The following is a 24,085-nucleotide window of genomic DNA, read 5'->3' on the forward strand; positions in this document are numbered from 1 at the left end:
ACATATACACTTATATGTACCAATACACACATAGACTTACACATGCACACTGACTTACAAATAAATATATGCACAGATATACACATATACTTATATTACACATAAAGCTATAGTTATAAGTATACATATACACACATATACTTACACATGCACATACACATATAGACTTACTCATACACAAAACTTAGACTTATACATACATATATTCACACACATGCACACGTGTATGCGCACACAAACACACACACACACACACAGTACCTGGAGCCCATGCCAGGTCATGAGGGATGAACTGGAAAGGACAGCGGGAAGCCGGTGCACCCCTGCGGCAGCTGTAACTAAACACACACCTGACGGCAGAGGAGGCTGTGGAGATCAGCAGCGCTGGGCACTGTCAGGGGACACAGACTGGACACAGCCCTGTAGTCTCCCCAAGGCTAAACACGGAATCACATGGCTGAGCCGTTCTGTCTGCCCATAGGTCTCTGCCAAGGAGTGGGTGATATGTTCAAACAGGACTGTAAGAATATTCCTAGCAGAGCTGCTCACTGCCCCACAGAGGTTCCCATCACTCTCAGAGCTGAACTGTGATGCAGCCACATAAGAGAATATTGTTCAGTCATAAGGAATGAACTCCGGACACAGCCGTGATCGGATAAACATGGAAATGTCATGTTCAACGGCTCAAACGACACGCGAACCAGGACATCTCTCCACGGGCTCCCAGAGGCCAGGCTTTGAGGCCCAATGGCTCTCATTTTAAAAAATGTGTTTCTAGTGCTGTCCTCTGCCGTGGTCTTCTTCAGCTGCCTGTTTAAGGGCTGGTATCTGACCTCTGACCTCTGACCTCTGACTTTTGACCTCCACAGAGGCTGAGGATGAGGCTAGAGGAATGGGGAGTAGAGAGTGGGGTCTGAAAGGCCCATGGAAAGCCTTATGAAATTAGGGGAGGCTGGGGATCCTCAGCTGAGGTCAGGAGAAACTGCAGGTCACTGGCAGAGGTGCAGAGGGGTCACGAGCTGTGGCTATCACAACACTCCAGCACGGCTCTGAGCCCAGATGCTGAAGAGACCTGTCAGACATGCACTTGTGTGTATCAATAGAACAGAGGTTGTGTGAGAAGCTCCAACATGTATGAAAGGCAGAAAGCCCACACTGTGTGGCACAGGAGGCCTACTCAGCGCAGCAAGTGCTGATCTCTGCTCCCTTGTTACCCTGCATGCACCTCTGTCTACTGTTTTCTGGGGCAGCCCTGAGCCCAGGCATTGGACACTGTCCAGGATGCTGGAAAGCAGAGGCTGTGAGTGGGATGCTCTGGCCACAGGGCTGGTCCGGGATGCAGGGGAGATAAGTCTGTGATGGCCCATCACCTCACCCAGCAGGTTGGTCCATCCCTCTGAGGACAGGGCTGGAGGACACAATAGTCTTAGAGCACAGCACTCATCACCAAGTCCCTGGCAGGAGCCATGAGGCAGAGGGCACAGGGTCAGCCCAGGAAGTCTGTGCTTTCCCTTCAGATGTGTTGATTGTTAGAGCAACCAGCACAACAGGACTTAATGACAGAGTCCCACAGAGCTCCCTCCAGGAACAAGGAAAGGAAAGTGTGCAGAGCCTCCTGCAGCAAAACACACCCTGAGGATAAAAGCCCAGAGCTGGGAGCACCTCAGACACACACTCACACACTCCCCCAACACTCACACAGTCACTCAACACACACTCCCAACTCCCAGTCAACCCCACAATGGCTGCCTCCACCATGTCTGTCTGCTCTGATGCTCCCACCAACTCCTCCTGGCAGGTGGACGACTGCCCAGAGAGCTGCTGTGAGCCCTGCGGCTGTGCCTCCAGCTGCTGCCAGCCCAGCTGCTGTGCTCCTTGTTGTGCCCACAGCTGCTGTGTCCCCAGCTGTTGCCAGTCCAGCTGCTGTGCCCCCAGCTGCTGTGCCCCAACCCCTTGCCTCCTCTGCACCCCAATGAGCTGTGTGTCCAGCCCCTGCTGCCAGTCTTCCTGCTGCACACCCTCATGCTGCCAGCAGTCTAGCTGCCAGCCAGCTTGCTGCACCTGCTCCCCCTGCCAGCAGCCCTGTGGTGTGACCCTTTGCTGCAAGCCTGTCTGCTGTGTGCCAGTCTGCTGTGGTGCTTCCTCCTCATGCTGCCAGCAGTCTAGCTGTGAGCCCTCTTGCTGCACCTCCTCCCCCTGCCAGCAGCCCTGTGGTGTGACCCTTTGCTGCAAGCCTGTGTGCTGCACACCCATCTGCTCTGAATCCTGCTGCCAGCAGTCTAGCTGCCAGTCCTCCTGCTGCCAGCCCTCCTGCTGTGTGCCTGTCTGCTGCAGGCCTGTGTGCTGCACACCCATCTGCTCTGCCTCCTCCTCCTCCTGCTGCCAGCCCTCCTGCTGTGCTCCTGTGTGCTGCAAGCCTGTGTGCTGCAAGCCCTGCTCCAGCCTGTCCCTGCTGTGCAGCCCTGTGTGCAGACCTGCCTGCTGTGTGCCTACCTCCTCCTGCTGTGCCTCCTCCTGCCAGCCCAGCTGCTGTCGCCCAGCCTCCTGTGTGTCCCTGCTGTGCCGCCCTGCCTGCTCCAGACAGGCCTGCTCTGGACAGAAGTCCAGCTGCTGATCCCAAGTCCTCATCCCTGGGTACTCCCCAGTGTAGGCTGTTCTCCCCCTTCCCCTGCCCCTGTTTGCCCTACCCATTTCCACCCTCTAGCCTTGACCACGGGTCAGCCAATGCCACCCAGTGGGTGGGTGGCTGCTGTGCCCCTCTTCCTTGAGGCTGCCTGTTAGGAGCTCCCCTTTTTTCTTAGGTCCTAAGTCATAAGATTAGTACCAACTCCAGCAGCCCCAGCCTTACCTGGGCTGTCAGTGCATATATCCTGATGAGCCTGCCTTTAGGGCTGGAGAGATGGCTCAGTGGTTAAGAGCACATACACTCTTGCAAAGGACCTAAGTCCTGTTCCCAATGCACTGAGGATGCCTGGTGTGAATTGTAATTTCTTTTCCCAAGAATTTGCTGCCCGCCTCTGGCCTCTGCAGACACCTGCACTGATTTGTGCATGCACACACAAGGACATGCATGTGCACACATGTGTGGGCATGCGTGCAAACACACACACACACACACACACACACACACTGAAATTTTTTTAAAAATAAATCTTTAAACCTGCCTCTGTCTCCTAATGACCTGTGTCTTGTGTGTGTCAAGGGGTAGGTGGGCATGGTGAACCCTGATTTTGTGCAACAAATGGGACCTAGCTCACAGCTAGGCTCTTCTTGAAGCAGCTACTTGGTATCAGAGAACTGTGAGAAAGTGACAACTGGGTAGCCATGGACCCCTGAGCCAACCTTTCCTTCCCAGCCCCACAACTGCTCCTGAGGGCTGGGGTCCACCTGAACATCACCCTCTTAGGAATTGACATCTCCAGCCTCCCCTCAGGGCCCAGCTCTCTATAGCAAAGCTCATTCTGCCTCTGTCTCTCCCTGAAGCCCTCCCCTCCCCAGGGTCCACATCTTAACCAGGGCTCCAGCTCCATCTAGACTGCTGAAGCCCCAAGAATGCCAGCCTCCTAAGGTCCTTTGGATGCCTCCTGCCAATGCAGCCCTCCTAGATTCCAACCCTTCCTGCAGCCCTAGTGCCAAGGAGCCTTCCACAAGAAGCTGCCCTACACGGTGTGGAACTGATGTCCAGCCTTGGTGCCTGGCATTTCAGATCCAACATCCTACCCTGCCAGAGCAGGGGGACCACTTGAATGGATGCTGGGTAGAGTTGGGTGGTCAACAATGTCATCTTGACAGGATCATGGAAACGAATTGTCAATATACATGGTGTTTTTTCTCCTCAGGCCAAAAGTCTAGCTTCTGACCCCAAGTCCTCATCTGGGGTTCTATTCCTCACAGGCTGCTTCTCTACTGCTATAGCCACTCCCACCCCTCTAGCCTTGGCCACAGAGGACTAGCCATAGGCTCATATATAAGCTCATATATTTGAATGCTTGGTCTCTAGATGGTGGAACTGTTTGGGAAGGATTAGGAGGCGTGTCCATGTTGGAGGAGGTCCTGAACCATTCCCATGTACCTGTTGCCATGCTCCCCGCCATGATGGCCATGGACACACCCTCTGAAACTGTAAGCAAGCCCTTAATCAACAACACATCTCCTGCAGGAGGACCTAATTGAGGACTGCCTGAGAGACCAAGGATTGCTGGTGTAGACAATGCCAGCCAATCGGGAACTGCTGTTTAGAAGAGATGATTTCTTGCCGGGTATTTTGTTACAGCAGCAAGAAGAGTGACTGACCTACAAGGTAACATCAATTGTGCCAGCAGTCCCAGGTCCTCACGCTCAGGGGCTACCTCCCTTCCACCACTCAGAAGACTACCCAAGATAGCTTAGACATCCTAGCACCTGAGAGCAAATGCCACAGCCTTGTCTACTTTCTTGGGGACAAATCTATGTGCCCATAGAAAAGAGATCCCAAATGGCCATGATGATGGCTACAACATACTGCTGTGGTTGTTGAATGGTCATAAGGTAAGGCCCAACATCACTGGAGGTCACCCCCAAGATATGGCTGGCCCTCTTTGGTGCCGTGATGACCATGGTGTTGGAACAGAAGGGGGACAGGGAAGAATTGACTGGAACCTCTATCTGCCTCTTTCACCTCTGTAAGCTGATGCCCAAAACACAGGGCCTCACCTGCCTGATAACCCTCAGTACGCCAGAGGAAGGCCCTCCAGCACCCAGGGAGTGTGTTTTCTGTCCCCTATGAGCCTCTTTCCTGGCGTGGCCACATCAGAAGATAGTTCCAAAGCTTTTAATCACAGGGTGACCCTGGATTAAATCACAGGCCAGCCCCAGGCTTCATCCTGGGAAAAATCAGAACATCCATCCATCCACTCAGGTCCACACTAAGAGACTGTATGAAATTACTCAAATGTCTACAACAGGAGAGTGGATAGATGTGTGTGAGCTGTCCACACAGGGGACATTGCACAGCTGTAGAGGAGGCAACCAGGTGGATTCACCTTGGAAACGTCATGCTCGATGAGATGAGATGAGGTCATGTGTGGAAAACACAGAACAGGTACTTCTGGGAATGGACAACAGGTATACAGGCCAGTCAGACTGCTCAATGAACACTGTGACAAATATCAGCATACAGACCTAAGGATGGTGGGTAGGATCAGGGGGTAGAGGGTAAGTCTTCTTGACTCATGGTTCCAAAGGGTCCAGCTCTTACCCCAGTCGTTCTGAGCCATGACAAGACAGAAAGCCACACAACCGGAACATGGAGTGGAGGCTGTTCCCTTCATGGCAGAAAGGAAGGGCAGGAAGAAGCTCAAAAGGCCTGTCCCCAGTGGCCTACTTCCTCCAGTAAGGCCAGTGACCTAATGTTTCATCCACCTCCCCATCTGTCCACTTCCCAACCATCAACTGGATATCAGGCACTCAACACATGAGCTTCTGGGGGCCATTCTGTACCTAAACCATGTGTCTTAGTTAGGGTTTTACTGCTGTGAAGAGACACCTTGACCAAGGCAACTCTTATAAAGGACAACATTTAATTGGGGCTGGCTTACAGGTTCAGAGGTTCAGTCCATTATCATCAAGGCGGGAGCATGGCAGCATCCAGGCAGGCATGGGGCAGGAGGAGCTGAGAGTTCTACATGCACATCTGAAGGCTGCTAGGAGAAGACTGACTCATGCATGGCTAGGAGGAGGGTCTCCAAAGCCCACCCTCAGAGTGACACACTTCCTCTAGCAAGGCCACATCTCCTAATAGTACCACCTCCTGGGCCAAGCATATTCAAAATCACCACACACAGTGTAGGGAGCCATTCTGAGCTATACAGTCACAAAGCATGTAGGGAGCAGGTGTGGCGGCAGTCCCAAGATGGCGCCCGGCATCTAAGCCCTGGCAGCTAAGTCTCATGACTAGCACCTGACTTCCTCACACACCTGAAACTAGCCACGTCCATTGTGAGAGCTGGGCAGGCGCACCATGACGCAAGATCAAGCCATGTGATGTGGACCTATGAGCCGAGATTACACAGTCTGGACTGAGGAGGGTGGAGTTGAGGGAGGATATAAGGGAGTGTGCTCGGGGGCTGGGGAGGGAGGAAGGAAAGAAAGGAGAGATTGCTGCTTGCATGCAGAAAGAAAGGTTCCTGAATAAACTGCTTTGAGAAAAACGTTGTGGTGTCGCTCCTTTCTGTGGGACGGAGACAGAGGTGACACACCAGGACAGTGGTGTCTGGGATGGTCCAGGGGAGGATGGAAGGACCACTCTAGGGCAAGGAGCCCGGAGTGAGCTAAGGCACACACTGACAACAGCCAGGTGTTGTGGGAATGATCTGATACCTTCGGTCATACTCTTTAGCAGTGACTCCATGGTACACCAAGCATTTCTCTCAGAAAAACCACCTAGTAGAAGCCTCGGGTCATCATTGAGCCCCTGTGGCTGACAGCCCCATCCCTTTACCTTAAGCAGGACACTCACTGTCTGAGAGCCATGGCCGTATACCCTTAATGTTGAAGGTAAACTCTCATATTGAACCTGATGTAGACAGGTCAGGGCTCAGAGGATGGCTCTGGGTACCAGAGACCTTCAGATGACTGTGCTGATGCTAAAAAGGAACCACTGACCTGCCACAGGTGCTCAAGATGGATGACGCCTCTAACCTGGCAAGGGACAGACAAGCCACCTCCCGCAGAGTCTCCTGTGCTGGGGCTGCTTCAGCAATGTGGCCAAGTGACTGGGACCCTTGCCACAAATCTGGCAGTCAGAGAAGGACTTAGACAAAGATGCATAAGTGGGCAGATGACAACACACAGCCCAGGGAAATACAGGAGCCGGGACAGCGCCTCAAGACACCCATGAGTCTCTGAAGACTTGAGGAAGGTTAAGCACAAGCCTGAGGGTCCCTCCAGCCCCCAGGCACCTCCAAGGAAGCTAGCCTCAGAAGACGGACCATGTTCCAACAGGAATAGTTTACAACAGTTTGCCATAATAAAAATAATTTTTAAAGTCTGTTGCTGTGGTAAATATTTAATTTCAAATTGGCGGTTTCTACTCCACCTTAGGTCATTCAGTTTGCAGACAAAAGACATAAAACTTATATCCACAATAAATATTTAAAGAAATAGAGCTGGACAGATATCTATCCTCTATGCTATTTTTGCCTACTTCCCTATCAATAACCCTGAGATACAGTTTATCATGTCGTGCCTGCGCCTCTCTTACTGCAATCGGCCAGCCCACACAGCCAGGTTTTCATGACTCACCTACCCCATGGCATATTCTCCTGTCTCCACCTTCTCCCTCCCTTCCCATGTTCCTGCCTCAGACCTCAAACCCAAGAACTGAAGCTCCATTCATCCTTCTTCCGACCAGCTATAGGCTGTCAGCATCCTTTTCTAGTTTTACATTAAGGAGCAAGGTCACACGGCGTCACTTGGTATACCTGAGGCTCTTCTCGTCTCTGAGGCAACCAGATCTTGGGGGCAGCTGATATAATCACCATGACACATAGCAACAGACCAAACCTCAACAGTTGGCATCATTTACTTCCGCAACTTTACATTTTGCAGTTTTCCAGCTTCTGGGAAAGTAAGATCGGTAGATGTGGGAGGTTGTGAACTAAGAACAGGATGTATCTGGCCTAAAGAATAAGGACAGGGAGGGAGGGAGGGAGAGGGAAGGTAGGGGGGACAAGGAAGACACCCAGAGTTCTTAGAAACCAAAGCAGGAACCCGCAGGTGGGGGTGCCAGCCTAGGTGTAGCATGTGATGTGGCTGAAGTGGAAATGTTGTGGAATGCAGGGGAGATAAGAGGCAGATCAGGAAAGCTGGAAATCAGGGTAAGGAAGGCAGGATCCAGCATTAGGAGACAGGGAGGATGGATTCCTGGGAATGGACAGGAGACTCAGACTAAAATGAAAAGCTGAAAAGATTCGTGAGACCAGAGATGAAGAAACCATTACGATGCTGGGAACTGAAGAAACCATTGTGACGTTCATTGGGAATTGGAGGGGTGGGGCTGATCACAGAAGGAGTACAAGGTTCTAGAAACAGATGTGTTCACCAGAAGAGCAATCCAGTCATAAGCCCAAGATGGTGACACACTTCTGGGGTGAGGAAGCAAGAAGATCAAGAGTTCAGGGCAAACCTTGGCTACATAGTGAGGCCAGCCTGGACTATAAGAGCTACTGTCTCAAAAAGAAAAAAAAAAAGGAAATAAAAAGTTGCAACCAACAACCTGAGAGAATACACAGCCACACCACGGAAGAGAAGCCAGCCCTCTCTGCATAGCTATGGGACACACAGATCTGTCATGGTAGCTTCAGAGACTGACCCACACAGGAGATGGCAGACATGTCTCATTGAGGCCATACTAGGAGGGGTGAGTCTACCTGGTGTGTCCACAGGATCTTAATTCCATAGAGAGTTAAAATGACTCTCTGGTGGCAGAATGTGCCTGAAAATTAAACCAGGACAAGCTCACAAGGAAAAGTATGAAGAACAAAAGAGAGAAAAACGGGAGATCAAGACACACAGAAGGCTTACACAAGAAGTCTTGGAAGGAAAAGCTATGGAAGGAGAATTGTGTTTTAAGAAAATCCTGAGAGGAAAGGTCATACTGAAAGTATTGATAAACCAAAAGGCAACACATAGCCCAGACACAGGCATTCTAGAACAATCCCAGCATTCGGGAAGGAAACAACAGACAGAGGTTGAAAGGCAGGAGAACTGTGGACAGATTCCACTTGTTTCTGCTCAGTAGCATGGGCACCAGAATAAGTATTGTCACCTGTGTCTTGAGGGACACTGGTTCAAACCCAGAATTTTTGCTTGCTTGTTTGTTTTCTGAGACAGGGTTTTTCTTTATGTAGCCCTGTCTGTCCTAGAACCTGTTCTGTAGACCAGAATGGCCTCAAACTCAGAGATCTGCGTGCCTCTGCCTCCCCAGTGCTGGGATTAAAGGTATGAACCACCACCACCACTGCCTGGCTCCCAACCCAGAATTTTATACCCAGCTAAACTATCCTATCATGAAGAGCAGGCCTCTGAATTGTGACCACTGCAGGTTTGGAGTCTCTGGACTTGGAACAACAGAAAAATGAAAATAGAAAATGCTTAGAGTCTGAGTACCTCAGGAGGATCAGGCACCATAGAAGAAGATGCCAAACCCTACCTGAGCATAGTCGCCCTCACAAAGCACAGGTGGTGCAGGGAGCACACACAGCCTCCTGTTAGCAAGTCTCTGTGTAAATTGTGCTGTGTAAAACTTGCGTCTTGCTAGCATTAAAAGAGGGACAGAGTACCTGTCTGTACTCCTCTAAATGAGTTGCACTATGAAAGGCATGTGTTTTTCATCCTGCTTGTTTTAAAAATGTTTAAAACAATAATAATAATTAACAATAATAGGTCCCATGTCACTCAAACACAGGATAACAAATACCCTTTGCTATGAAGCCCTTCTCACCTCTAAAACTTCATGGGGGAAGTGGCCTTAAATATTTTCCAGGCATTCAGCACAGTCAAAACAAAAACAACCACAGGTTAGACATGCACACAGTACTAATAAGGGGGGGAGGGGCTCCAGCAAACAGGAAGGAAAACCTGAGAAGTTTCTCACCAGGACAACACAAGCTCAGGGAGGTATAAAAGCTAACAGCCAGCCGCTCACGCACACACACACACACACTCACTCTCTCACACAGACTCACACACTCACAGCTTCTACCAGACCTGCCTGCCATGGCTGCCTCTACCTTGTCCATTTGCTCCAGTGACTTGAGCTATGACAGCCGGGTCTGCCTGCCCGGTTCCTGTGACTCTTGCACTGACTCCTCCTGGCAAGTGGACGACTGCCCAGAGAGCTGCTGTGAGCCCTGTGGCTGTGCCCCCAGCTGCTGCCAGCCTAGCTGCTGTGTTCCTTGCTGTGCCCCCAGTTGCTGTGTCCCCAGCTGTTGCCAGGCCAGCTGCTGTGCCCCCTGCCTGACTCTCATCTGCACCCCAGTGAGCTGTGTGTCCAGCCCCTGCTGCCAGTCTTCCTCCTGCACACCCTCATGCTGCCAGCAGTCTAGCTGCCAGCCAGCTTGCTGTACCTGCTCCCCCTGCCAGCAGCCCTGTGGTGTGACCCTTTGCTGCAAGCCTGTCTGCTGCACACCCATCTGCTCTGAATCCTGCTGCCAGCAGTCTAGCTGCCAGTCCTCCTGCTGCCAGCCCTCCTGCTGTGTGCCTGTCTGCTGCAGGCCTGTGTGCTGCACACCCATCTGCTCTGCCTCCTCCTCCTCCTGCTGCCAGCCCTCCTGCTGTGCTCCTGTGTGCTGCAAGCCTGTGTGCTGCAAGCCCTGCTCCAGCCTGTCCCTGCTGTGCAGCCCTGTGTGCAGACCTGCCTGCTGTGTGCCCACCTCCTCCTGCTGTGCCTCCTCTTGCCAGCCCAGCTGCTGTCGCCCAGCCTCCTGTGTGTCCCTGCTGTGCCGCCCTGCCTGCTCCAGACAGGCCTGCTGAGCCTCTCCTCAGGCAGAAGTCCTCCTCAGGCAGAAGCTGCTGACTGGCTGATCTCTCAGCCTTTGCAGGCTACATCTTTGTGTTCCTAAGCCAATCTCCACTCTCAGGAGCCCCTGGAAGATAACCCGGGGCCACCAGAGTTGTCTCACTATGAATTGGGGGCTACACAGCTGCTTCCTGATAGGGCTTGAAGGTGCCACCCAGCCCCTTGCCCTACAAATTCCTCTGTGACACAGAGAGCAGCCCCTTCTCATGACCATGCATCCACACCAGATGTGACAGGTCCACTGCTGTGTTCAATAAAGTGTTCATGTCAGGAACTGTGAGCTGTGTGCATTTTCTGGAGCCTTCTGGGTCTTCACACCCTGTTCACCATGGCCCAAGGTGCCTTGCCCAGTAAAGCCAGACACAGAAAGATTTCCCTGATGCCAAGTCAGGGCACTGGGACAAAGGTGACAAAGTCATGTCTGCCTGAGTCAGCATGAATCCTGAGAACAAAAGCTGGAGAGGGGATGGGGGTTGGGGAGGCGTAGGGGCTCCCAGGTTAGGAGGTCATAAAAGAGGTTTCCACCCAGCTTGCTTCAGATCACCAGAATATGAAGATTAGCCCCATACTGTGACGGTCCCAAGTGTTTAAAGCCTGACTGAGGAGGAACAAGGAGAAAAGACATATTGTCAACAGAACCCCCAAGGTGATGCAGAGGACAAGACTGGGTCACCAGTGGACCACCAATACTAGGGAGTCAGGTGAGCGCCATTAGACCAGCCTGGAAAGCTGATGTTCTCCTCAGCCCTCAGCTGAGTCTGACTGAATGAGGTGGAGCCAGAAGACAGCAGAGCAGGACACAGGGACAGACGGGAGAAGAGAGACCTCCATGGGACTGACAAGGTCCATCCTATCCCAGGAGGAGAGTCAAGGAGGGACCCGAGCAGAGGATCTCTGAACACAGCAGGGACACATTTGAAGTTGCACTGCTCCCCCTTGCTGGGATTATTCATGCCCTGCATCTGCCACGGGGTTATTCAAGTATTCTGAACAGAATGGCCATCCCTTGGGGACAGGGACGAAGGTCCCTCAGCCGCACTGCTCAGCTTTCTGGTGCATGTCAAAGCACCTGAGAGAAAGGGTGTAGTGAGAGGAACGTTTGGCTTGAGCTCCCGGTTTCTTCTATGATCTGTCACTGTGATCTGCCATTGCTTCAGGGTGTGTGGCAAGGCACACGAGACTGTACAGCAAGTGAGGGAGGAAGGAGGCAGTGTCCATTGGCTAGCTTCATGTCTAAAGGTTGGACCAGCTCCCAGTGACACACAGTTTGGGGACCATGACTTCAGCACACAGACCTTGGGGACATCCTGATCCAAATTGTCACAGGGTCTCTTTTTTTTCTTTTTTCTTTTTTTCTTTTTTTCTTTTTTTCGGAGCTGGGGACCGAACCCAGGGCCTTGTGCTTGCTAGGCAAGCGCTCTACCACTGAGCTAAATCCCCAACCCCAATCACAGGGTCTCTTTAAAAGGATTGAGTACAAAAGAAGAGAAAGCATCCCAAGGTGGGGCCCATCCCCCAATGGCTCCTGTAGAATATGCTCTCCCCACAGTGGCAGGACATTTGGGGAGACTGTAAATGGGGCCTAGCTGGGGTACCCCATTTAGGAGATGGGACCTAGCTGGGGGAAATGGGGTACCTTTGAAAGCAACCCCAGTTTAAGTTCTATGGAAGACTTTTCTATAAGAACTTGGAGTCCTACGTCCAGATAGAGCTATCCAGTGAAGTAATTTCCAAGATGCTTCTGCCCAGCCACGGAACTGTGATCCCAGGAGCCAGGCAGCTACTTCAGCTGATAGCAGCCTTGGTTCTGCAGGGTTTTGGAATACAGAAGTCTGGGTGATCACGCCTTTATCCCAGCACTCAGGAGGTGAAGTTTGAAGCAAGTCAGAACTAAACCCTCAGCGTAGACACAAACAGATACATTGTTTCAGAGTCTAGTCTAGTTCACTGAGGCTAGCCAGAGCTACCGGGTCAGTGGTCAGCATAGACACAGATAGCTACACTGTTTCAATGTCACTGAAGCGTCCACTCAGATTTCAGAGGAAAGCCTTGGAGGCCAGAGAATGTGCTGAAATCCTGATCCTACCAGGCATCCCCCAAGAAGGTCATGAGTAAACTGTGAGCAGAAAGTCAGAGGGGCAAGGAGGACCCCGTGTAGCAGGAGATGCCAGCAACCAGCCACAGGCCATGGTGGCTACAAACAGCAAGGCCATAGAGGCAGAGACACGCAAGTCCTTGGAGCTCACATCATGGCAAGATCTAGATGCCTGACAGAGCTTCAGGAGTCATATTGCTCTACTGGGTTTCAGTCTTGCTTTGGTCCAACTTTCCTTGCCAACCCCTCGTTCATCCCTTTGGAAGAGGAATACTGACTCCCAGCCATTGGGCATCAGAGACACATACTTCCTTTTTAATGTTTCCAGGAGCTATCGATGCTGCCTTAGTCTAGCCTCGTGGAGGCATTTGAATAATGTGGACGCTGCGGGGATTTGAAATGGTTTGAATCATGAATATGAAATATCGCTCCCAGGTGATGGCTCAGACCCCTGCTGACAGCACTAATAGGAGAGGTGATGGGTCCTGCAGTGGGGAGGAGCTAGCTGGAAGAAATAGGACACTGGGGTGAGGGGGTGTGGCTTTAAAGCTTCCATACTATTACCTGGAAATGGTGGAGGCAGAGGCAGGCGGATCTCTGTGAGTTCGAGGCCAGCCTGGTTTACAGAGCGAGCTCTAGCACAGGCAGGGCTACACAGAGAAACCCTGCCTCATAAAGCAAAACAAAATAAAACAACCTTCCAGGCCATCCCTGGTCCCTCCCCACCCCTCTCTCTCTTTCTCTCGGATTACTGTCTGTCTGGAGGTAAATGGCTTTGTCCTCTACCATGATACTGTCCCCACCACTAGTCCCAAATCGGCTGAGCCAAAGGATATGAACCAAAACCTTTGCGACCATGAACTAAAATAAATCTTTTCTCCACGAAGTTGATTCTGTCTTTACTCATGAAAGGAGGAAAGGAGAACTGAGAAGAGGGAGCCGCTTTTCGTTGGACATTCACAAGGCTACAGTCCAAACATTAACGGGGGGTGGGGGGGGGGGCTGTGAGCCTGCTGTGATCGCTACTGGGCTGAGGACATTCACCACTTACAAAGTCATTCTCTATGGCCAGCAGATTGTCCCTGGGGTGTCAGGTAGGTGTCTGTAAGGTGAGGGAATGACATAAAGTTTCACTGCTGGGCTCTACTGGGCAGCAGCTCCTCCAAGGAGATGACAATAGATGCTAGGGGTCTCCCAGGAGGATGTTGGATGAGCAGGACCCCAGGGAGGGCATCCCCCCCATTCATGTGAATATAACACACACAGTCTGTCATGGAAGTCCCTTGGTGATTTTGGTAAGTATATGCTTGGCCCAGGGAGTGGCACTATTTGGAGGTGTGGCCCTGTTGGAGTGGGAGTGGTCTTGATGTAATGGGCGTGGCCTTGATATAGTGGGCGTGGCCTTGTTGGAGTGTGTCACTGTGGGCGTGGGCTTTAAGACCCTGATCCTAGCTCCCTGGAAGCCAGTCTTTGCCTGTTTGTCTTCAGAACAAGATAGAGAACTCTCAGCTCCTCCTGTACCATCTCTGCCTGGATGCTGCCATGCTCCTGTCTTGGTGATAATGGGCTGAATCTCTGGAGCTGTGAGCCAGCCCCAATTAAAATGTTGTCCTTATAGGAGTTGCCTTGGTCATGATGTCTGTTGACAGAGGTAAAATCCTAAGACAGTGAGCATCTGCCACAGGTGAGCTGTACTGGTGCTGTCCCTGTTCATTCACCTCCTTGTTCCCCAAACTTCCAGGCTCCCAATGTGCCAATGGCCTGCTCCCCATCACCGGCATCATCAGAGCTGGCAGCTGCTCCCTCCCCTTACAACCCCACCCCTGCCCAGCCTCAGAAGACACAGTGCTCAAATACTTGACCCTGGACTTCAGCCTCAACAAGAGACAGTGGCTTTCTGCTGTTCTAAATGAAACCACAGCCAGCTCAGCTCCTATTTCACTCCCAGTTTCCCTATCTTTCTACCTACCCCGGGATGAGCTATGACTGGAGGCCAGGAACACCAGGCCAAGGTAGATGTGTCCGTTCTAAACTACAGAAGGACCAAGGACTTGGTGGCTTCCAGCACTGTAGACTTCCAACAGCACAGCTTGAGGAGGCCACACACCTGCATAGGATCTCCCTAGCTGAGCCCAGGCATAGGCAAGGTCTTACATGGATGCTCCAAAAGAGAGTGGTTCTAAGGTCTCTTCAGCTTCAACTCCTACTTCTCCCTGCTCTGCAGAGCCAGTCTGTCAGTGTCCAGCCACCCTCCTGCCTCCCTCAGACGCTAACCTATGGTGTCACTGGGCTTTTGCACACTATAGGATACAGCCCCCTCTGTGAAGTCCCTCTGGCCTCTGAGAGCATGGGTATAGGTTCTAGGAGCAGGGGCTGTCACTCAGTCCTGAATGAAGGCTGTTTTCCATCATCTTTACAAAGACGAGGAGAAATAGGAGTGTTGGAGATTCAAGTTAAATCCTCGGGCTGAAGGCATTTTAGGATTCCAGCTTGTTGCTAAGCAGAGATCAATAGTTACCTTCAGGGATGCGAGATGCTAACAAATGCCTCCCCCTCCTAAGCCCTAGCCATCTCTACACTTCCCCAAAGCAGCAACAGGAATGAGAGCCACTGGGATACAACAGCCCAGTGTGAGGCCGAACCTCAGAGAGACGTGACCCTCATGGTGATCACCCTGCTGCTGGCCTGGGAGAAGCTTTAAGGTTCCCAGCGACAGTCCTGAGCAGTGTGGAGGACTGAAGTGAAGCAGTACATAGACACAGAATGCCTCCTACCAGTATTTGCTGCTAGCGGTCAAGGGCTGAAGGATGTGGAGCCAGGTATCTACCTCATTGCTGCTCTAGTAGCCTAGGAGCTTTGTTATAAAGAAGGCAGGCAGTGCCCTCAGGTTTGGGAGGTCTCCGCGGAGCCATAAGGGACAGCCTGGTGGGAAAGCAATCATGCAGCTGTTCCCATCTCTTAGCCAGGATGGCTACAGAGGTCGCAGGCTAAAGAGCTGCAGGGAGGAGTCTACAGAACAGAATGGGCAGGAGTGCTGGTGGCACCTGAGGTATGGCAGGCTACAGGAACACACAGTGGGCCTGCATCTCGCAGGCGTACAACAGGCTGCCTGATGGTGTCTTAGTTAGGGCTTCTATTGAGGAAACCACCATGACCAAAAAGCAAGTTGGAGAGGAAAGCGTTTACTTGGCTTAGACTTCTATATTACTGCTCATCATCGAAAGAAGTCAGGACAGGAACTCACACAGGGCAAGATACCAGAGGCAGGAGCTGATGCAGAGGCTATGGAGGGATACTGCCTACTGGCTTGCTTCCCCTGGCTTGCTTAGCCTGAATTTGTATAGAATTCAGGACCACCAGCCCAAGGATGAAACCACCCACAATGGGCTAGGCCTTTCCCCATCAATCACTAATTAAGAAAATACCCTACAGCTGAATCTTATGACATCATCTTCTCAATTGAGGTTCCTTCCTTTCAGATGGCTCTAGTCTGTGTATCAAGTTGACATAAGATCAGCCAGCACATAGGGGCTAGGCATACAGAAGGCCTTGAAGGAAGGGAGCATATGGCATATATAAGCTTGTGTAACTCAGGGCCTAGGAGGCAGTAACTGCTTCTACAGCCCTGGGGTTGGCAACAGTTGTGGGGATACAGTACAAGGAACCAGGGTAGGAGGTCACTCATTTACTGTTGTAAAGCTTTCTGGGCTTTTTGCAACCACACAGTTGCATTTACTGAAGGAACATATGACTCCCTGAATCAGTCACGACACAATAGACTTGTTATTCTGTTATACATTGTTACTGTCGTGGTTAGTATAGTCAGTAGACAAAAACTAGAATCCTCTGGGCATGCCTGCAAAGGGCTGTCTCAATTACATTAGTTAAGGAGGGAAGAGCAGTCCACAGTAGGAGGTGCCATTCCCTAGGCAATATTAAGTAGAGAAAGTAGCTGGGTGGCAACAGCATTCATCCTCTCTGCTTTCTCAGACTGGCTGCTTCAAGTTCCTGTTCACTTGACTTCCCCACCATGGTGAATTGTACCTTGAACTATAAGCCAAAATAAAATCCTTCCTCCTTTAAATTGTGCTTGTCAAGTGATTTATCACAACAGAAGAGAAACAATAGCAACTAGCTAATTTTATGTTAAGGTGTGATGGCAAATGTTTTGGACTCAACAGCTGGCAACACAGATGCATGCAGACATGTTGTTGCCTTTCTTTACAAAGATAGAAAGTATAAGGAACTTAGGCCATAGCTCCTAGTTTCCCAGTCTCTGTGTTAAAGTTTCACACTTTACAATGGAGAGTCAAAATAAATAATAATGATGAAATACAGTATCACCTCAAGGCCTTCATTGGTAGAATGAGATGAGAAAGAACATAATCCTACACTCAATCCAGTCAGTGTCCCTAGGGGCTCAATGATGGCCTGAGAAACAGCAGAGTACATGTAAGTTAAACCAGTATATCCTGTTTATGTTAAGTTGGCCTCAAGCTAAAGTTGTTTATGGAGAACATAACTCAGGAAGACGCATCCCAGAATAACAAGTCACTGAGGAGCAAGTGATGGAAACACCACAGGGAAGACCAGCTGCATTCTGGGTAGTTGGAACACAGGGCTGGGTATAAAAGTCACACCAGAAAGGAGTGCCAGACATTCCTACCCTCCTCTTGACCAGTCAGTATCTGCCATCATGTGCCACACCAGTTGCTCTTCAGGTTGCCAGCCAGCCTGCTGTGTGTCCAGCCCCTGTCAGCCAGCCTGCTGTGTGTCCAGTCCCTGCCAGCCAGCCTGTGTACCCTTGAGCTGCAGGCCTGCCATATGTGTTCCTGTGAGATGCCAGGTAACCTGTTGTGTACCTGTAAGCTGCAGACCCACTGTGTGCATGGCCCCCTCCTGCCAGTCCTCTGTGTGTGTGCCTGTGAGCTGCCGGCCAGTCTGTGTGACCTCCTCCTGCCAGTCCTCCGGATGCTGCCAGCCCTCCTGCCCCTCCCTGGTCTGCAGGCCTGTCACCTGTAGCACCCCCTCCTGCTGCTGACAAGTGTCTCCAAACCAGCTGCTGCCAGATGAGACATATCTGTCCTCTGCCAACACCTGTCCTCTGTGAGGCAGGTAGGAAGCATGTTCAACCCACTCTGGAACAGTGGAGAGCCAGTGAAAAGAATAATCCAGTTTCTCCCTGCCTCTGTCCAAACCCCAGGGATGTCCTGACTGCTATTATCTCTCTGTGTCCTTTCAGCCAAATAAATTGCTTTCCATAAAGTTTGTGCTCTCTTTTATCCACATGTATTTTTCAAGGTGTAGACTGAGACAAGTTCTCACTATGCAGCCTTGGCACAATGAAGTTAAACATTGTAACAGTCACCCACACAGGGAGAACTGACAAAAGCTGCTGAGGGAGATGAGGTTCCTTATGTTATTTTCACTGCAGTTCAATCCAGTCAGAGTGTGGGGCATCCAAAAGAAAGCAAGGAAAACCCAACCATCCCAATCCATTGTCAAAAAACAGAACAAACCAAAAATCAAATTCAAACATGATATGGGTGTGTAACTCTAAAATATCTGTCATTCGTGTGTTAAAATGTTACTTCTGTGTGAACAGATGAGGACTTGAAACTAAGAGTCAAATGAATACAATCAAAGCCAAGATACAGAATGAAAGATGAGCTCCTTCCTAACTTCAAGGATACATTTGATGTAGCCAAAGGTGGGGTCACTGGATGGGAAGACCGGTCAGATAGAAGTAGTCAAAATGTAAATACAAAGAGAAACATAGTCAGGGCAGGCGGAGACAAAGACAAACCATCAAGGGAAACTCTGGGAAGCTGGATCATCATTTGTGGATGGAAGTGTATAATTAGCATGCCCAGAAGGAGCAAGAACATTCTAAGAGACGCTCATGTCTCACTCTAGTTATCTGGCCTGTGGAAACAAGATGCTCAAGGAAACTGGAATTCCCTGGGAGTCTCTTGCTAGAAAATGAATGGCTAAACCCTGGGGCCAGACAGATGGGAACTTGTCTCCTAAGAAGGGAGCTCATACAAATAACCTATCACGCCATCTTCTAAGACAGGCTGAAGCCGAGATAATGATAGTCTACCACTCTAGGCAGGACCACACTTTGATCAGGACTGCTTAATTATGTATAGCTCTTGTCTTCTATCTCAACCTTACTCTCATGACAAGACCTGGAAGATGGACTTGGGGGGAGGGAGCAGTCACTGGATCTCTCTGTCCTTCTTTCCAGTGTGGCTGCCTTGAGTCAATCTCCTTTTTCTGATTTTTATTATTACTTGCTTGTTTCATGGACTCATGAAGATGGGCAACCACATCTGAATTACTGGGCTTGGACTTTGACCTTTAATGACACTGATAACAAGCAGAGTGGAAAAGGAGGTGAGGGGAGAGGAGGAAGGGAAAGGAGAGAGGGAGAAGAGGAGAGGACATGGTGGAGAGGAGGAAGGGGCACAGGAGGGGAGGAGAATAAAGGGACAGAAGGGGGACAGGAGAGGGAGAAGAGAAGAGGAGCAAAGAGGAGACAAGGAACTGGACAGAAGAAACAGAGAAGTAACGTCTAAGAAAGGTTCCACAAAAATAAAAATACATAAAACACAGAGACTTTGGTGGGACTTTTGGAAGATGTATCTACCTGTCCTTAGGCAGAATCCTGATGAGCAGGCCAACTTGGTGAGGCAGTGAGTTTTCTGAGGTTACCTACAGGAGTATGAGCAACTGATGGGCAGCTACACTACAGAAGAGTCTTCCTCTTAGCAATAGTTAACTGCTTATGCAGCCTCAGAGAGGAGGGAAGTCTCATGCACCATCCTGTGAGTTCTCCACTGTCCCCATCTTGCAAAGGTCTCATACAGGTCATTATAGCTGCTCTGGTCCCAAGATGGCAACTGCTATGTCATCTTTAGAGGATAGCAAGTCATGACATCCCAAAATAGGCTGCATCCTCCTCAAACCAAAACAAACAAACCAAAACAAAACACAGCTAGATACACCTTGTTCCATATGTGACTGTCAAAAACCAAAAGTGATGAGGAAACCGTGGACACACAAGATTAAACCACATGCTACGAACACAGAAACAAAGGATCATATCAGACATAGGATGAGAAATACATGCTCCAACTGCTGAAGGAGGAGCTTGTGACGCTGAAGGTGCCTTTCAAAAATGAAATGATAGAGTCTGATACAGCAATGCCAGCCAACACACACCATCAGAAACAGCTTCAGGCCAAGGATGCTACAAAGAGAGAAATGGAGCCATGTGAAGGAGCTACAGAAAGGGCTCCATGGAAGTTAAGAACACTCTGGAGAGATGGGTGCTCACAGCAGTCAGGAGGCACTCTTGCCCCAAGAGGACATGGACAGAGTGAGCAGCAGCAGGACCAGATATTGTAGATAGAACTTCTGGAATCATGTACAGCTACCAGAACACTGCTTGAGCTCCCAGCAACTCCCACTTCTTAAAGCAAAGAGAAGGGGTCTCTGCCAGCAACAGATACACCAAAGGAAACTGAGCTGTTGAGAGGAAGATTTTAGGAGCCAAAGGAACAGGGCCTCAGAAGCTGACAAACAGATGGGTCAAGTCAGAGCCCTAGATACTGCAGGTAAGGGAAAGCCACCTGATCTTCTCTACAAGGAGAACAGAGATCATCAGCCCAGATCACACAAAGGCTCCAGCTGAAATCTTACAGCTCATCAGAAGGAATGAATGTTCATGAGATTCTGACCCAAGGCAGAAATTGAAATTAGAAAACAAAATGGCGTCAATGTAAATGAAAATGGAAAGGATTTTACAGGATATATAGGGGACAGGCAAGGTGGCTTATTTAAGGTAAGAGCTTGCCACCAAACCTGACAACCTGAGTTCAATCCCTAGGACTCACACGGTAGAAGAGAACCAACTCCTTTAAGTTGTCCTCTGACCTACACACATGTAGCATGTGTAATACACACATACACATACACACATGTGCACACACATATACATACATGTCAGCACATACACATACATGTGCACAGGTATGGACACATGCACACACAATGTAGTTTTTTGAAGGGAGTGTAGAAAGGCAGAGCAAAAGAAATCTGAAGTAAATCCAAATATATCAGTGATTACAATAAACATAAAAAGGTTAGACTCTTCAGGTAAAAAACAGAGATTTTTTTTTTGCTATGTTTGTTTGCTTCAAATCTTTTATGATATCATCAGGCTAATTTGGGCCTTTGTCTGTTTTGTAATAAACTTTCATTGGCTCCTTGTCCACAGGTTGGCTCGCACTGCTTGGTACTCCAATAGCAGAAGTGAGTACTTGTGACAGAGTCCAGACAGAATGCAGGACATTCATATAGTTACTTAATGGGCATTTTCGTGTTGGGAAAAATCTCGTGTGCACTGGGTCAAGGCTGTATTTCTGAACTGGCACAGATCTGAGTGCAGGCTGAACTTTGACATTGTTACTTTAATGAAGCAACATCCATATCAGTGTTTTGTAAACATCTTCTCCAGATGAACTGAACAGCCTATAGCAAAGCATGGGAGGAAAGGAGGCGACATCCAGGTAGAGATGGGAACTCTGGGAAAGAATTAGAGCTGGGAGATTTAACAGCCAGATAGAGAGGAAGGAGCAGCCATGTGGCAGAACACAGATTAGAATAAATGGGTTAATTAGATTATATGAGCTACTTGGGAAATAGCCTAAGCTAATGTCTGAACTACATGAATAAAGCTAAGTCTTGGTGTCATTACTTGGTGGTCAGAGACAGTCTGGTTAAATAAATGAATCTTTCTTTTCCTTTCATTAAACTGCTACCCCTGCCCCACTCCCCCATTGGTGATTTGTCGCTGCCTCCTCTCACAGACTGAGGTGTCCTGGCTTGGGTGGTCATCCCTGTGCTAATATCCATGTCTTTACAGAGCTTTATACCAATTGCTCTGGCCAGTTAGGAACCCTGACCAGATCCAGGAGAGCCCCTGTGTCATGTGCAAACACATGCCTCAGTGCTGTGTCTATCTGAGGGCAAAACGTGAGCTGTCTGGGTGAAGAGCCGGTTCCACTGGTGGGGAATAAAATCCTTGGGCTGAAGGCTGGGTGGGAGAAGGGACTCAGCAGAAACGCAGCCTCAGGGCCCTTCAGAGGCACAATATACAAGTCCCAACCTCCATGTTGCAGGGACAAGGCTCAAGAAACCCCAGAGCAGGGTTGGTTCTACTGGGAAGATAAGGCACAGAAGTAACAGGCACAGAACCAGGGTCACTGCACAGACTACCAAGAGCCACTAACTCAGTGACCTTCTCAGATCACATCCTGATGGGACAGTAAGGTGTTTCAAAGTGAAGGGAGAAGCAGAGGGGTGTCCATCCACCTGGCCTTGACAGCCGCAACCCAACCTGCCCATATCTGAAGCTAACCCTGACATGGAGCAAGTGTTCCAACAGTCCAGGTGACCTGCCATTGCCTACTCACTACCAGCTGGCTTTATAGGTTACATCTGCCCCCTGCTGGCTCCTGACCATCCACACCACATCCCTCAAGCTCCACATTCGCTGCTCAGACCCTTCCGGGCCCCACTGGCTGTTCCTCTGTGCGCCTTTCCTGGCTCTGAAAAACTACGCTCCCTTTCTGGACCTTTCGCTCAAGGCGTACATGTGTCTGGATCTCAAACCCTGCCTGCTTTATTCTGTTCCCTAGAATCTGTCCTTTGGGGAGTACCTCTGTCTCGGCACAGTAATGGAAGAGGCCTATGGGTCCAGGCTGGGGAAGAAGAGAGAGGTTGAACAGGGTCTCGACTCTGTACTCTGAGCAGGCAGAGGGTCTCAGGGGTCCTGAATCTCTCACGTCTGAATCAGGTTCAACTGCTGGGGGCGGGGCGAGGCAGGGAGAGTTGATGCCTGTTTGTTGTATTTATTATTTTATTGGGTTCATATACCTCTACCTCCTTTCTGGCCCTTATGTCGCCCTAATCCCTTCCAGCCCCAACTCTTTGGTAGATGAGAGAGAAGGTTAGAGGGGAAAGGAGGCATAGAACTCTACAGTCTACTTCCTGCTGATTAGGGTTGTCTGGTTCCTTAGGACAAGTCCAACCTTCATTATCAGAATATCCGGCAATCCACAATAGCAAATGCAACAACAGCAGGGGAGCAGCAGCAGCCACAGGCCTCATGGGGTTCTCGCAGTTAATGCCAGTCTCAAGAGTTCCCAGAATTAAATCTCTCTCTCTCTCTCTCTCTCTCTCTCTCTCTCTCTCTCTCTCTCTCACACACACACACACACACACACACACACACACAGAGTTAATGGACAAAGTGAAGCCACTGCATATCCCACACCTGGGATCAAAACACAAACATAGACATTTAACATAACTGCACTTTGTGGGGATGGACAAGTGGCTCAGCAGTTAGGGGCACTGACTGCTCTTCCAGAGGTCCTGAGTTCAATTCCCAGCAACCACATGGTGGCTCCCAACCATCTGTAAGGGATCTGATGCCCTCTTCTGGTGTGTCTGAAGATGGCGACAGTGTACTCATATATATAAAATAAATAAATCTTAAAAAAAAAAACACGTGCTCACTTCAGCAGCACATATACTGAAATTGGAACGATACAGAGATTTGCATGGCCCCTGTGCAAGGATGACACGCAAATTCATGAAGCGTTCCATATTTTTACTCGAATTACCCTAGATGCACAGAACACATGAAACTCAAGAAGGATGACCAAAATGTGAATGCTTCACTCCTTCTTTAAAAGGGGAACAAGAATACCCTTGGGAGGGAATAGGGAGGCAAAATGTAGAACAGAGGCTGAAGGAACACCCATTCAGAGCCTGCCCTGCATGTGGCCCATACATATACAGCCGCCAAACTAGATAAGATGGATGAAGCAAAGAAGTGCAGGCTGACAGGAACCGGATGTAGATCTCTCCTGAGGGACACAGCCAGAATACGGCAAATACATAGGCGAATGCCAGCAGCAAACCACTGAACTGAGAACGGGACCCCCGTTGAAGGAATCAGAGAAAGGACTGAAAGAGCTTGAAGGGGCTCAAGACCCCATATGAACAACAATGCCAAGCAACCAGAGCTTCCAGGGACTAAGCCACTACCCAAAGACTATAAATGGACTGACCCTGGGCTCCAACCGCATAGGTAGCAATAAATAGCCTAGTAGGGACACCAGTGGAAGGGGAAGCCCTTGGTCCTGCCAAGACTGAACCCCGCAGTGAACGTGATTGTTGGAGGGAGTGCGGTAATGGGGGGAGGATGGGGAGGGGAAGCCCACATAGAAGGAGAGGGGGAGGGGCTAGGGGATGTTGGCCCGGAAACCGGGAAAGGGAATAACAATTGAAACGTAAATAAGAAATACCCAAGTTAATAAAAATGAAAAAAAAAAAAGCTGTGTTTTAAAGAAACC

The 24,085-nt window shown here is 50.0% G+C and overlaps 4 protein-coding genes and 1 non-coding gene across 14 annotated transcripts in view; 4 read left to right on the forward strand and 1 right to left on the reverse strand.

Moving 5' to 3' along the window:
- Tspear (thrombospondin-type laminin G domain and EAR repeats) overlaps positions 1-24,085 on the reverse strand; it is a 172,921-nt gene that overhangs the window by 107,076 nt on the left and 41,760 nt on the right. The window lies entirely within an intron of this gene.
- On the forward strand, positions 1,742-2,614 carry Krtap10-1 (keratin associated protein 10-1). 9 transcript variants are annotated; one of them, XM_063279610.1, is made up of 3 exons: positions 1,742-1,840; positions 1,916-2,215; positions 2,306-2,614. In XM_063279610.1, the coding sequence occupies exons 1-3, from the start codon at positions 1,742-1,744 to the stop codon at positions 2,612-2,614; spliced, it is 708 nt and encodes a 235-aa protein (XP_063135680.1). The 9 variants fall into 9 exon arrangements, with proteins under 9 accessions (XP_063135680.1, XP_063135682.1, XP_063135679.1 ...); XM_063279612.1 differs by having other exon boundaries at positions 1,916-2,125; XM_063279609.1 differs by having other exon boundaries at positions 1,742-2,137; positions 2,279-2,614.
- Krtap10-2 (keratin associated protein 10-2) lies at positions 9,757-10,555 on the forward strand. Its single transcript, NM_001109593.1, has one exon. The coding sequence runs from the start codon at positions 9,757-9,759 to the stop codon at positions 10,510-10,512; it is 756 nt and encodes a 251-aa protein (NP_001103063.1). The 3' UTR covers positions 10,513-10,555.
- On the forward strand, positions 17,350-17,694 carry LOC134483783 (keratin-associated protein 12-1-like). The gene is made up of 2 exons (XM_063279605.1): positions 17,350-17,499; positions 17,560-17,694. The coding sequence occupies exons 1-2, from the start codon at positions 17,350-17,352 to the stop codon at positions 17,692-17,694; spliced, it is 285 nt and encodes a 94-aa protein (XP_063135675.1).
- LOC120099044 (U6 spliceosomal RNA) lies at positions 23,236-23,339 on the forward strand. Its single transcript, XR_005497868.1, has one exon. It is a non-coding gene; the product is annotated as a U6 spliceosomal RNA (small nuclear RNA).

The sequence above is a fragment of the Rattus norvegicus genome, chromosome 20 (assembly GCF_036323735.1).
Source record: "Rattus norvegicus strain BN/NHsdMcwi chromosome 20, GRCr8, whole genome shotgun sequence".
NCBI lineage: Eukaryota > Metazoa > Chordata > Mammalia > Rodentia > Muridae > Rattus > Rattus norvegicus.